The 13,483-nt window shown below is 44.3% G+C and overlaps 1 protein-coding gene across 2 annotated transcripts in view; it reads left to right on the top strand.

The window, feature by feature from the left end:
* The first annotated feature begins 2,169 nt into the window (after positions 1-2,169).
* PID1 (phosphotyrosine interaction domain containing 1) overlaps positions 2,170-13,483 on the top strand; it is a 157,035-nt gene continuing 145,721 nt past the window's right edge. Inside the window, exon 1 of one of the 2 annotated variants that reach the window (XM_038417802.2) lies at positions 2,170-2,534. In XM_038417802.2, the coding sequence (XP_038273730.1) occupies positions 2,505-2,534 (30 nt within the window). In that variant the 5' untranslated portion in view covers positions 2,170-2,504. The remainder of the gene's footprint in view (positions 2,535-13,483) is intronic. The other variant, XM_043492347.1, reaches the window with a different exon arrangement.

Raw genomic sequence — 13,483 nt, forward strand, 5'->3', positions numbered from 1 at the left:
TCAGATGATGAAAATGAACATGCATCGGTCTGCACTGCTTTGGATGGTTATTGAAAAGAACCCATTATAAACATGGATGCATGTCCTCTTGAACGATGGTTGAAGCATGAAGGGACATATGAATCTTTAGTGCATCAGGCACATAAATATCTTGCGACACCAGTTACAACAGTGCCATTTGAACGCTTGTTCTCACTTTCAGGTGATATTGTAAACAGGAAGTGGGTAGCATTATCTCCTGAAAATGTAAACAAACTTGTTTGTCTGAGTGATTGGCTGAACAAGAAGTAGGACTGAGTGGACTTGTAGGCTCTAAAGTTTTACATTTTTATTTTTGAATGCAGGTTTTTTTTTGTACATAATTCTACATTTGTAAGTTCAGCGTTCATGGAAAAAAGATTGCAATACAGTACTTGTATTAGGTGAATTGAAAAATACTATTTATTTTGTTTTATACAGTGCAAATAATTGTAATCAAAAATAGATATAAAATAAGCACTGTACACTTTGTATTCTGTGTTGTAAATGAAATCAATATATTTGAAAAAGTAGAAAATATCCAAAACTATTGAAATAAATGGTATTTATTATTGTTTAACAGTGCGATTAATCACACTATTCATTGTGATTTTTTCTAATTGTAATTAATTTTTTTAATTGCTTGACAGCCCTAATGATTACTAATGTAACTGGTGTAAAAAGAAAAGGAGTACTTGTGGCACCTTAGAGACTAACAAATTTATTAGAGCATAAGCTTTCGTGAGCTACAGCTCACTTCATTGGATGCATGAGCTGTAGCTCACGAAAGCTTATGCTCTAATAAATTTGTTAGTCTCTAAGGTGCCACAAGTACTCCTTTTCTTTTTGCGAATACAAACTAACATGGCTGCTACTCTGGTAACTGGTGTAGTTAGACAGTGACCGAGCAGTGTTTTAAAAGGCCTAATGAAGAATAAAATAAACATTGCTATTTGGTATAAGAAAGGGTCCCTCTAGGAACTATTAAACCAGAGGCTCGCCTCCACCCAAGGAGCTCTTTTACCCAAATCCAAAGGAAGAGCTGTGCCTCTGAGAAAACATGACAGGTTTCAGAGTAGCAGCCGTGTTAGTCTGTATTCGCAAAAAGAAAAGGAGTACATGTGGCACCTTAGAGACTAACAAATTTATTAGAGCATAGCTCACGAAAGTTTATGCTCTAATAAATTTGTTAGTCTCTAAAGTGCCACAAGTCCTCCTTTTCTTTTTGAGGAAACCATGCTACACCACTCGCCAGTAGATGTCTCTGTTCCATTCACCCACTGTTCCACATGGAATGGATGAGAAGTTTCAGTAGGAGCTCATGTCACAGCTGGACCTAATCAATCTCCTTTATTTATCTAAAACGTGAGCAACCATTCTGTAAAATGTAATCCGAATTTTAAAGCTATTCTCGTTTTTTCATTGCCCAAAGGGTGTCCTGCATCCGAAAGTATATAATGCTATTTATAGCGTGGATATAAATATGCCCTGCAAGTCAAGTATACTAAATCCAGAGCCCCTGTATAGGTTTCAGAGTAGCAGCCGTGTTAGTCTGCATTCGCAAAAAGAAAAGGAGGACTTGTGGCACCTTGGAGGCGAACACATTTATTAGAGCATGAGCTTTCGTGAGCTACAGCTCGCTTCATCGGATGCATTCTGCATCCGATGAAGCGAGCTGTAGCTCACGAAAGCTCATGCTCTAATAAATGTGTTCGCCTCTAAGGTGCCCCCCATCCCTTGTATCGCTCATGGTGCTGGGAGCGGGAACCTGTCCGTACTCAGGCTGTATACCCCCCCCCCCCATGTCAGGACAGAAACAGGCTGCGTGCTAGAGAGATCTCATGCGTGCCCCAGCAAAAGGCAAGACGCACGCTGGACGCCCCCTACCTGCCACAACCACAGAGCCTGCGGAGCAAGGCGCTGCGCTAGCGCTGGGGCGCGCTGCCCGACACACGGGTCTTGCGGACGCCCGGGGCCATGACACGCCGATTGGCTTGACACGGGCGAGACGTGGCTCACCCGCGCCAAACATCTCGTGCATTTGCGCTCGGCTGCAGCAAGCGGGGCCGGAGCACCGCAGCGTAGCCCGGCCTGGCGGTGGGGAAGGAGGAAGAGGAGGGTGAGGGGGCTAGCGGGGGCGGGGCCGGGGGAGGGACCAGAGGCCGGGGCGCTGCTGCTGCTGCTGCTGCACTGCGGGGGGGCCGCCGGCGGAGCTCAGCGTCCCGCTCGCTGGTGCAAGAGGCCAGCGCAGCGCGGCTAGCAGAGGAGCCGGCGGAGAGCCCGGGGGGGGGGGGGTACCAGGCACCAGGCTCCGCGCAGCTGGCGTCTGTCCCTGGCTGGCTGGGCACCGGCCCGTCCCCCGGCCGCTGCAGGACCGAGCGCACCTCGCTGCCGCCCCGAACAGATGTGAGCGAGCCTGGAGAACTGAACCCCAGCTCGCAAGCGGCAGTGGCCTCCTCTCCCCGCAGATCCACAGAGGGTGAGCTATGTGGCAGCCGGCAACTGAGAGACTGCAGGTAAGAGAGGAGGGCAGGGGGAGAAACTGAGGCGGGGCTGGCGTGTCTGTACAGGGACGGGGTCATGTGATCGTAGGGTTTGTGTCAAAAATACGTAGGGGGCATTGGTAAGACCGTGTTTTGAATTCGTTCCTCGCCACCCCCCCCCCCCCGCCATGGCCCTGCCTAGATCACGCTTACAACTTTCAGCTGGTGTCTCCGTGTTGTAGTACTTTCTGCCCAACAATTTAACATTGCATTCCACTGACAGGATTTACAGGTCCGGGGCTGGGCTTCTTGAAGCCAGATGTGGGGTGGTTTTTGTTGCTGCTGCTTTTTTCAAAGACAGAACAGATGATTTGAAAATATTCGGGTTGCATTTATCATGTTCTCTCTCTACATTTATGCTCCTCCTGAAAATAGGATTTTAATTTTCTTTCTGGTTATTGCAACTCCCTTCCATTTCTTTCTTTCTTTCTTTTTTTCTTTCTGGAAAAGCTTATAAAGAGTCACAACTCATCAGGTATTGCGCTAGCCAATTCATTGACTCCTGCATGCAAACAAGAAAATGTTTGTTTAATGGGATTTGGATGGTGGGTGCAGGAGAATGTTTGGGGTTGAGCAATACTGAAAATTGGACACATCTAGTTATTTGCAGGAGTCATCGGTGACACGTATTAAGGTCTCAGGGGGCTCAGGGTTGTCCTTACTGCAGGGTTTTGCTCCATGCATTTTGCTCTGAAATGTTCTCCAGATGGTCAGCCAGACAGATTGCCAGATGAATTTACACAATCCCACAGACAAACTTTCTGGCATGCTTAAAGCAGCATTAAATCTCATAGTAAGTTCTGAAGAACTGTTTAAGTGGCAAAATAAAACAACCTTTAAGGCAGAATGAATTTGAAGGCATAGGACAAAAAGAAAATGTACTGAAAGGAGGGGACAAGCAGTATTATTGAGGCATGCAAACTAAAGATTTAACTTGAAGTTCAGAGATCAGTCAGTAAACATATAACCCTCATGAAAAGTGGTAGGTAAAGTTCACAAACTGAATTCATTTTTGTAGTGAGGAGCAACCTGTTTAGAGAGTATCAGTATCCTGTAATATTGAAGATTCCAACTAGATCACTGATGCTCTAAATTTCAAGGGAGATTCTAAATGGGGTGGGACAACACATTTACATATTTGTTGCAAATAATCAAACCTCAAATAAGGAACTCTACTCTGGGATGCTAAGGTGATATTAATAAATGTTCTGAAAGGCCTTATTTGAATACAAATCTGCATTCATACAGCACTTAATTGAATGCAGTGTAGGTTTATTTTAATGTTTCACTTATCTATAAAGGTGCGCGTGTGTGTGTGTGTGAGAGGTATTGATGCAGCATCACTTTGAAGATCGAGTCATGGTAGCAGGCAAAATTCCGTGATGTGCTTTCTTTGTGACTTTGGATTCTTGCTCTTTTGAATGTGTTTGATTTTTTTTTATCTGTTTAAGTTATTCATGCGCAGCATGTTTTACTTAGGGAAGTGTGTGGGTTCCAAAGCCCATGACACTTGGCAGCTGAACTATTCTGGCATATATTCTGCTTTCTGATATTTCCATATTAGAAATATCAGCTTTCATTTCATGATTATTTGGCTATACAACTGTTGCTTCTAGTGCTTCCTGTTGTATTCTTTGTCATGTCAGTAGTCTTTTCTTAAATCAGATTATATAAAATTTGTGAGATAATGAAGAAAGGGCCTGGCTCATCAAAGACAATGGTTACATTTTATAAAATCTTATGAAAAATACCATTAATGGGACACGGGCAGAGTTGACAGATGCAAAATTTAGTCTACCTTAAACATAATTATACAGTAACTAGTCTTCTGACCCTAAAACCCCCGTGAGCTCCTCAAAATGCAAGCTGTAAAATTGTTAAAAATCTAAGTTTTCTGGAAGGCAACTGCCACCAGCATCTGAAGGTCAGTGTTGTTTTGTTTCTGTGTGTGTGTGTGTGTGTGTGTGTGTGTGTGTGTGTGTTTGTGTGTGTGTGTCACTTCATCTCTTCACTCTGTGTCTATTCTTTTTTCTTATGAGCAGGCAGGCTAATGAAATATACACGAATTTTGCTTTCTTACCACTTCAGAATTCTTGTATATTTCAAACCCCCTTTCATGACAAGAGAGCAGGAAGGCAGTGTGGGAGGAATGGTGGCATGATGGGAAATAGTGTGCCTGCAAACCAAACCACAGCTAGTAGATCTAGTTTTAGATCTACCTGCCTGAAGAGTATCCCCTTATTCTTAAATATATTTTATTAATAAATTCATATAAATAAATACATATGGAAACTTGAGACTTGCAGAAAGTAAGACAAAATAAAGCTTACTTTGTAGTTCCACTATAGCAACTTCATAGAGTTTCCAAAACAAATATCTAATGAGAAATAGTTGAACGTATTAAAATATTTTATTGCTTCTGCAATTGGAATTAAAAAATTGTTTTGATACCAGAGAGCAGAAAATTCAAAGACTTGCTCTGATTTGATATTAAAGCCAAGTATGATCAAGTCTTTAGGAGTTTTAATCTCTACCAGCCAGTAACAGTAATAATCCATGCTTCTTAATCAGACCAAGGAATGCAATTTCAATGGTTAGGAACCTTTGACTTTATGTGTGCCTGAAATGTGATTTGTGAATGAAATTAACCATGGTGGCATGTTGTTGTTTATTTATTCTCCAGTAATAGCTAGAGGCCCCATTGTGCAGACCCTTTATAATCACACAGTAAAAGACAATATCTGCCCTGAAGAACTTAGTCTCAGGCCCTGATCCTGCAAAGACTTTTGCACATGCTGAATTTGACATACTGTAAGTAGTCTCAATGAAGTCAATAGGTCTACTCGCCTTGCATAAAGTTGAGCACATGCCGGGTAGGGGCCGAAATTAAAACCAGGTATAATGAATGGGCATAACGAACGAAAATGTGATTGCATAGATTGACTGAGTGCACGCTTTGTAGAATTAGGTGTCTAAAATATAAAATAATATTAATACTATAGCATAAATATATACAACATTATATTTAAAGAATGTTAGGTTGCGAAATCAAGCACTCCAAAGTAGGAAATTCTCGTGAAACTTTAATTCAGCCCCCTTGTGCATGTGTATTAGGATACAGTCTGTATTTACATTATACCTGTCTATTTTTTCCATAGGACTCCTGTCTCATTCATCATACAGGATGGAGCTGTCCTAGGGAGGGCTGAGGGTTATGTAATGAAGGAGACTTGTTTGTATTACCCCTGTTTCATTTGTTGCAGAATATAAAAAGTGTGTAATGAATGAGGCAGAGTTCCTATTTGGTGCTAATGGCAAGTCATATAAAACAAACTTTTTATAGATGACCACTAACTGGGTATTCCTCATTTCCTCATTGCCCCCAGTCTGAGGCACCTGAAGCACTTTTGCCAAAGTGCTGAACACGCACAGCTGCAGCTGGGAGTTGTGCTTTGAACATATAAAATGCTATCAAATGCTAACTATTCTGAATAATCAGGCCCTAGGCATCACAAATTAGGCATCCAAAATTAGTGGAGACTTTTGACCTTAATCTCTCTGTGCCTCAGTTCCCTGTCTGTCTGTGAAATGGGGATAATAATACTACTTCACTTAACAGGGCTGTTGTGGAAAGAAATTGATTGATGTCAGATCCTATAGTGATAAGTGTATAGAAAAGCCCATGAGGAAATTAATAATTCTGTATTCAGAGAAGGGTTTGAGTACTGTAGCAAATAAGCCATGGGACCACATATTGAGCAATGAGAATAAAACAAAATATTTAATAGCTACTCATTCAGTGAACATCATCCCTCCTGCAGGAAAATAGTATGTAATGATGTAATTAAAGTGTGTGTCATAATGTATACATAACGAGACAGGAATAAGGTTGCATAAGCAATCATAAATCTGGTGTGTCCTAACTTTTGAGTGTTTGACTTTGCAATATAAATAATGTTGTTTTAACATAGTTTTTTTGGTGTTTGTTTTTTAGTTTGCTTTTTTAAAAAAAAAGCAGAAATTCCATCATGTGGTATCCTATTGACCCCCACATGAATCATCAGCAGGGTTAGAACATTTAGATTCACTGCACAGACCTCTGCTACTTGAGCTAATGAAGTCACTGATTGCAGTAGTAGGTTGTCCTCCTCCACGTCAGTGGTGCCCAAACTTTTTTCTATCTTGCACACCCTTACTAGTAAGGGAATCTCTGTGCCCCCACTCCATTACTGCTCAGTTGGCTCGGCAGAGGTGTGTGGGCCGAAGGCAGAGCTGGGGTCAGAACTGGGGATGAGGGAGGAGCTGGGGCTAGAGGCGGAGCTGGCCTTTGGGTGGAGAGGGAATGAGGGTAGAGCTGGGCTACGGGCAGAGCAGGGGGTGGAATGGAGCTGGGTCTGGAGCAGGAAGTGGAGTAGAGCTGTGGTTGGGGGTGGAGTGGAGCTATGGGTTGGGTCTGGAGTTGGGTTGGGAGTAGAGCGGGGCTGGGTGGTGCTCCCTCTCTGCCCCCTGTGTGGGTTGGCGTGGGCTGCACAGCATGGCCCCCCAACATTCCTCTCTGCCCCCTTAGGGGGGGTGCCCCACAATTTGGGGACCTCTGCTGTATATGGATCAACACAGAGTTAGGCTGACCAGACAGCAAGTATGAAAAATGGGGGACAGAGAGTGTGGGGTAATAGGTGCCTATATAAGACAAAGCTCCAAATATCGGGACTGTCCCTATAAAATCAGGACATCTGGTCACCTTAACCGGAGTAAGAGATTAGGCATTTTACACAAGGATTTCATAGATATTTGCTCACAGCAGAGGAGTGATAAGACATGGACTTCTTGGGTTCCATTTCAGGTTCTGGAAGAGAGTTTTCTCTAGAAATCACAGACCCTTCTGCTTCTGTTCCTTCCAAGCCTGATTTCTTCTGCCCCTCTAGCATGTCCCAGTTCCAGTCCTGTCTCTTCACCCCAACATTCCAGCTCCTTATTCCAGTCCTAGTCTTCTAATTTAGTCAGTCTCTAAAGCTCCCACTCTGGGCTCCTCATCTTAGTCCCAGTCTCCTACCCTGGCTCCCCATTCCAGGCCCCTCATCCTAGGCTCTTTGCTCAGCCAGTCTGTCTCCATCCTTCCTCCCAGCCCTTGGTACCTCATCTGAGCTTAGTCTCCTTCCCCTTCTCCACTACCATTTTCAGTCTCCACCACCCAGACGCCTTGTCCCAGTCTCCCGACCCTGGGATCTTCATCTGATCTCAGACTTTCCCCTCAACTCTGTCTCCTTGTCACAATCTCCTGTTCCCAAAGACTCCTTCTCCAATCTTACTGCCCCTCTCCACTACTTGTTTCCAACCCTAGTGTTCCCCGGCCCCACCCTCAACTCCTTTTCCAATATCATTTTCTCACATCCATGTCCCAGTCTTCTCCCTTTATCACCCCAGAGGTCCAGCTCTCTTCCCTCCTGCTTTTGAATTAGACGGCTCCCTCCTCCATGCTGCCTGGGTGCCAGTGGTGCGGAAATTGGGAGCACAGGCGCGCGAGTCTCCTGTTCTCGGTTCCTGTTCCTGGTGGTGCAGAGGGGCACTGTAGCTAAGAGCAGCCGTTACAGGGAAAGTGCTTCTCACAGGCCCTGCAGCTCTGGGCTGGATCATGCTCATTCGCGCTGTATGGTGGTGCATACCCAGTCCAGCCAGCATGTGGGAGCTTTGAGGGGACTGAATCTTTGAGAATTTAGCTGCTAATATAATAAGGCTCTACGGTGCATGTGCAAACTGAGATTTTTTCAAAAGCTTATAGCATGGCCAATTTTGAGTGGATTTTTATTGGGAGGGTAAAAGACACATCCCTGACACAAAGGGATGCCAGCCCTGCCTATAATATAATAATCCTTGCTAGCCACCTGCCTAGCCATTGTCAACTGACAATTTGCAGTGGGGGAGCAAAGATTATGTGAATCTCAGTTTTGTTCATGTTAAATTGGTAGCAAGACATCCGTGAGGAGATATCAGAGGCAGACCGAGATCAAGGATTTGATGTCAGGAGACAGGTCAGCACTGGAGAGGCAGTTTGTGAATCATCAGCATGAGTACGGTGGTTGCATCTGTGTGAGTGGATGAGATCCGCTAGACAAGGGGACTATTTGGAGATGGTGTCAGGGCTCAGGGGGAAGCCCTGTGAGACCCTAACTGAGAATGGGAGTTAAGAGGATGAGCTGGTGAAAATTAAGTGTTCAGAGAGGTAGGAATACCATGAGAGGTCAGAGTCATGAACACCAAACAAGAACAAAATTGTAAGAAGGAAGAAGTGATTGAGGCTGTTGAGTCGCTAAAGGGAAGTGATAGAGATCTGAAGAGGAGATTATTGGAGAACTCCATGAAAATGGTTTAAGTGGAATGGAGGACAGAAGCCTTATGGGAGGGGAGCAAGGGTGGAGAGAAACTGAAGAAAGTAAATGTAGGCGGTGCAATCAGTTAAGTTAGTAGAGAAGGGGTGGTAACTGGAGAGGGAATTGGGATAAAACTTTTTTGTAAGGATGAAGAGACCATGCATGTTTGCATCGTGAGGGGTAGGAAACAATGAGAGTGAGAAGCTAAGGAGATGGGAGGAAGAAGGAGGAGGAGTACAAGGAAGTGTTGAAGGGTGTAGGCAGAAAAGAGAGGGAGCATGAGATCATGTCCGATCTTCTCAGTCTTTTCTCTGAAAAGATTGGCAATAGCCGGCCTGGAGGATGAGGGCTTAACGGAAGGGGAGGGTATAAGGAGAGTCAAAGCTGGTGAATAGGCTGCTGGGTTTGTGGGAGAGGGAGTCACTGAGGGTGGTGAATTAGTATTGCTTGTCTAGGAATAGGACAGAGTTCAAGGAGGAGAGAGCAAATATGTAGTGGAGGAACTCTGTGTGGTCTTGTGCAGAGGTGCCTAGCGGAACACGAATAGGACAGGGGAAATGTGGATGCAGAGGGAGAGCTGGGTTTGACTGGGAGGTGTTTGTTGTGGGAGAGAGGGCAAAGGAGTGTAAGGTGGGGGACAGAGTGAATCAACATCTGAGTCAACATAAGAGTTAGTAGGAAGGAATGCATTGGGAAGCCATGAAGAATGATGGACTGGAGGCCATGGACGGAGGGGTTGGGTGTGGGGTGGGTGGGTGGGCAATGTTGAAGAAAAGAAGATGGTGGTCAGATGGAAGTAAATTAGCTACTGAGGGATTAGAAATTGAACAATGTTTAGTGAAGACAAACTCAAGTGAGGTGGCCATTTTGGTGTGTGGGAAAATTGATCCAGTGTTGAAAGAGACCAGGAGGAGAGGGTGAAGAGCCAGCATGCTAAGGAGCTGTATGGGATGTCAGCACAGAAGTTGAAGTCAACGATGAGGCCAGAAGATGGTAAAGAGAGTAAGTCCCTGCTACAAAGAGTTTACAATCTGAATAAATACAAGGAAAATCCAAAGAACAGTCAGTCAGACCAGAGGTGGGGAGAGAGTCACACTTTCAAAGTGTTAGTTACAATGATAGTTAGTCAAGGAGATGAAAGACAGAGATGTAAGCGAGTGATATCAAGAGGATGCAAGAGATGCCACTGAAGACTGAAACACAGACATGGGTGAAGCGAAGATCTGGTCCAGATCCAACTGACCAACGACTAGAATTTATTTAGCAGGTCTTAACCCTGTGAGAAGATAAGATGTGAAGCAGTGGCAGCAGGTCACTGAGTGAGCTCCATTTTCTTGTCTTTGAGATAACAGTGTGACGCACTGTTTATAAGCTAGAATGTTGTCCTTCATGGTTGGTGAAAACCAGTAGGGTCCTACTGTATGTATTATTGATGAAGATTGCTAATGTCTCCTTTCAAGAGCTCATGATAGCTTAAACAGTAAGACACCTGCCCAAAAAAACATCTCTTGACCTTAACAAGACAACCAGCGGCCATCTGGTCTCTAACATAAATTATTGAAAAAGAGGTGTTGGACAAATTCCAATTTATCTAAATATCTAAATATCTAAGTATCTAAATATTAAGCTGTGGAGATAGCAATATTATCTCTGCACAATCTATGGGTGCCAATTATGTCTTAGAAATGGATACAAGTAGGGTGTCCATGCTGGTAAATTTAGATCTGAGAGTTTGCTAGCTTCTTTTCAGGACCAAGCAGGAGAGGGCGTGTATGTTTTATACTGGATTTGCTCCATCCTTGCTTGGAGAATCCTGAGAGTTGTATTGATTAGCTGCTGTTTCTCTTCTTGAGTTCTTGTATGAGAGAGTTGCATATGGTATAAATTACAGCAGGATTTGACCCTAGGTCAGGGGTTCTTGCAGCAAATTTTTTGGTGGCCTCAGAGTGCGGCCACCAACTCTTGCTGGTGGCCGCACGGACACTTTTTTCTAAAATTATTTATTTTTCCTAACGTTAATAAAGTAGTGTGTGTGTGTGTGTGTGTGTGTGTGTGTGTGTGTGTATATATATAATAATTCATCCAATCACTGTAATTTATTTATGCAAGGTTTGGGGGATTTTTTGCAGCCTCAGTAATACAAATAATGATTAGTTATCTCTATCCTTTATTGGACCTAACAGAATAGAAACTCAAATAAGGTGCTTTGCATGTTTTTTTTATTATTATTGTTTCTTTTGCTTTGTTGGTAAAAGTGGTTGTCTGTACAACAATTCTGAAGTAAATTTAAAAATGCTTTGACATAATAGAAGTCCAAATAATAATGAAAAACATGTCTGGGGAGGGAAGGAACAGCTGCGGCTGGCCTCGGGCTCCTCCAGGCATGTGGGGGGGCTTGGGGCTTTGGCCCACCTGGGGCAACTCTGGCCAACACAGGGGAAAGGGGGCGGGAGGGCGCTTCGGTCTTTGGCCTGCCTGGGGCTGCTCTGGGCAGGGGGGGGTGTGTGTGTGTGTGTGGAGGGGGCGGTATGTATCTTGGGGCTTCGGCCAGCCCGAGGCTCCTCCAACTGGCGGGGTGGGGAGTGCTTGGGGCTTCTCCGGGTGAGGGGCTTGTGCCTCCAGCCACAGGGGGATAGCGGGTCTCAGGGCTCTGGCTGCCGGGAGGGGCTGCGGGTGGAAGGGATGGAGTCGGGAGCTAGCTTCCCCAAATGGGGGCTCCACCTGTTGCCCATGCGCCCGCCGCTCGCCTCCTCTCAGCCCCGCGCCCGCCGCTCGCCTCCTCTCAGCCCCGCGCCCGCCGCTCGCCTCCTCTCAGCCCTCCCCCCCGCTGCTTGTCTCCTCACTCCCCTGCCATGGACACCCCCTGCCCTCCGCGAGAGCTCCCGCTTGCTGGTGGCTCACTGCTCACCACCTCACTCTGCTGCTTGCAGCCAGGGCCCACCATTTGCCTCACTGCTTGCCTCCTCATCCCCGCCCACCCGCGGCTCTGCTCCTCACCTCCCTAAGCTCGCAGCCAAACCATACACTACATACAAAGCTATGCATTTCAGTTATGTGGTAGCTCATATAAAAGTTACAATTTATTCTAACATGATCAATCCTCCCAAGTTCCATGGATTTTCCTCTTGAAATTTAGGTTTGATTGTTGATTATGCAATAATTACAATCAACACCAGTAATAACATCATTAATAGAGCTCACATATTGCGTAAGGGCATCCAAGGTAGAATAAGGCATTGAAAATATCTGTGGTAAATTCAGATTGCAGGAAATGTAACTAATTAATTTGGTAACCTTCAAACCTCTGGAACAGATGGTTGTGAATGCAGTTCCAACAGATGTTGAGTTTGTACCTAGAACTGTCATGACAGCCTAGTGTTGAAAGGTTGATGTGCTGTTGAAAGGTGTAATTTTTGTAATAATGTGGCATAAATTTCTTTTCCTGCTTAATGAGCCATGGCCAATGCTTTTTGTCACTCAACTCTATGCTCCACTTCTCTCAGAATGAGGCCTGTCTTACTGCCCTCCTGTTTAATGAAGAATCATTCATTGTCTGATGGATTTTCAGTTGCTGGCAGACTTTTTACTGAATTCAGTGGATTTAACAAAAATTAGGATAGAGATGCTTAAATATCCAAGTTTTGGGGTTTCCTTGAAAATCTAGGAAGAGCATGTTTTGACTGTGCCTTATTCCTTCACGTGTAGAAACATCTTCACTTTCACCCTGTTTTTAGCTATGACAATTCTTGTAATTGCATAGGGCAGTGCACTGTTTGCACATTGTAGACACAAACTCGTGTAATGCTGTATGACTTTTCAAAGCCACTGGTGCAGAGAAATGCACTGATTTTTAAGAGATTATGGTTACCCACACTGCTGGTCATATAGACATATTATTAATCATGCTTACGTAAAAATGATCTTAGACTCTGTCTCTTTTAATACACCCTTCATCCCGAGTCTTTGATTGTCCCTCTTACTTGCTTTAATTTTCTATCAGGAAAATGTCAAGGGCAGCATGGAGTATGAACATACCTTGTCTTTTCTCTTGGAAAGCTTATCACGAGGTGTTTGATGTATTTATTTAAAATCTGCTCTTCCCTTATGCATACAGCAACACCTTAATCCCCTGGCTTGCTGTATTTTCTTATGTGTTTTCTTTGCAGTGGTACTTGCTGTAGAATTTACTGATGGTTGTAACCAGAAGGCTGATGAGATTGGCTCATAGTCTGTCGCTGTAATACCACTTCAAGCAACGCATGGAGTTCTCCGAAACCTTTCATTTTAAATGATTTCTAAACATATCTCCTGCTCCTGGCATAGGATGTGAGGATCAGAAACCTATTGCCTTTGTTGTGGCTGTAATTTCTGGGGCAGCTAGTTTTGTTGTTAATCATGCAGAGTTCTGAAGTGTTTTTGAAAACAATCAAGGGCCTAGTACGGTTCCATTTGCCTGCCTTTGAGAAGAATGGTGTTGGTTATAAACCTAAATTTTTCTGGAGTCACGATACCATACATTACTTCTAGGTCGAAATCAGGGTCAGAGGGTCGAGG

Source organism: Dermochelys coriacea, chromosome 9 (assembly GCF_009764565.3).
Source record: "Dermochelys coriacea isolate rDerCor1 chromosome 9, rDerCor1.pri.v4, whole genome shotgun sequence".
Classification (NCBI taxonomy): Eukaryota; Metazoa; Chordata; order Testudines; family Dermochelyidae; genus Dermochelys; species Dermochelys coriacea.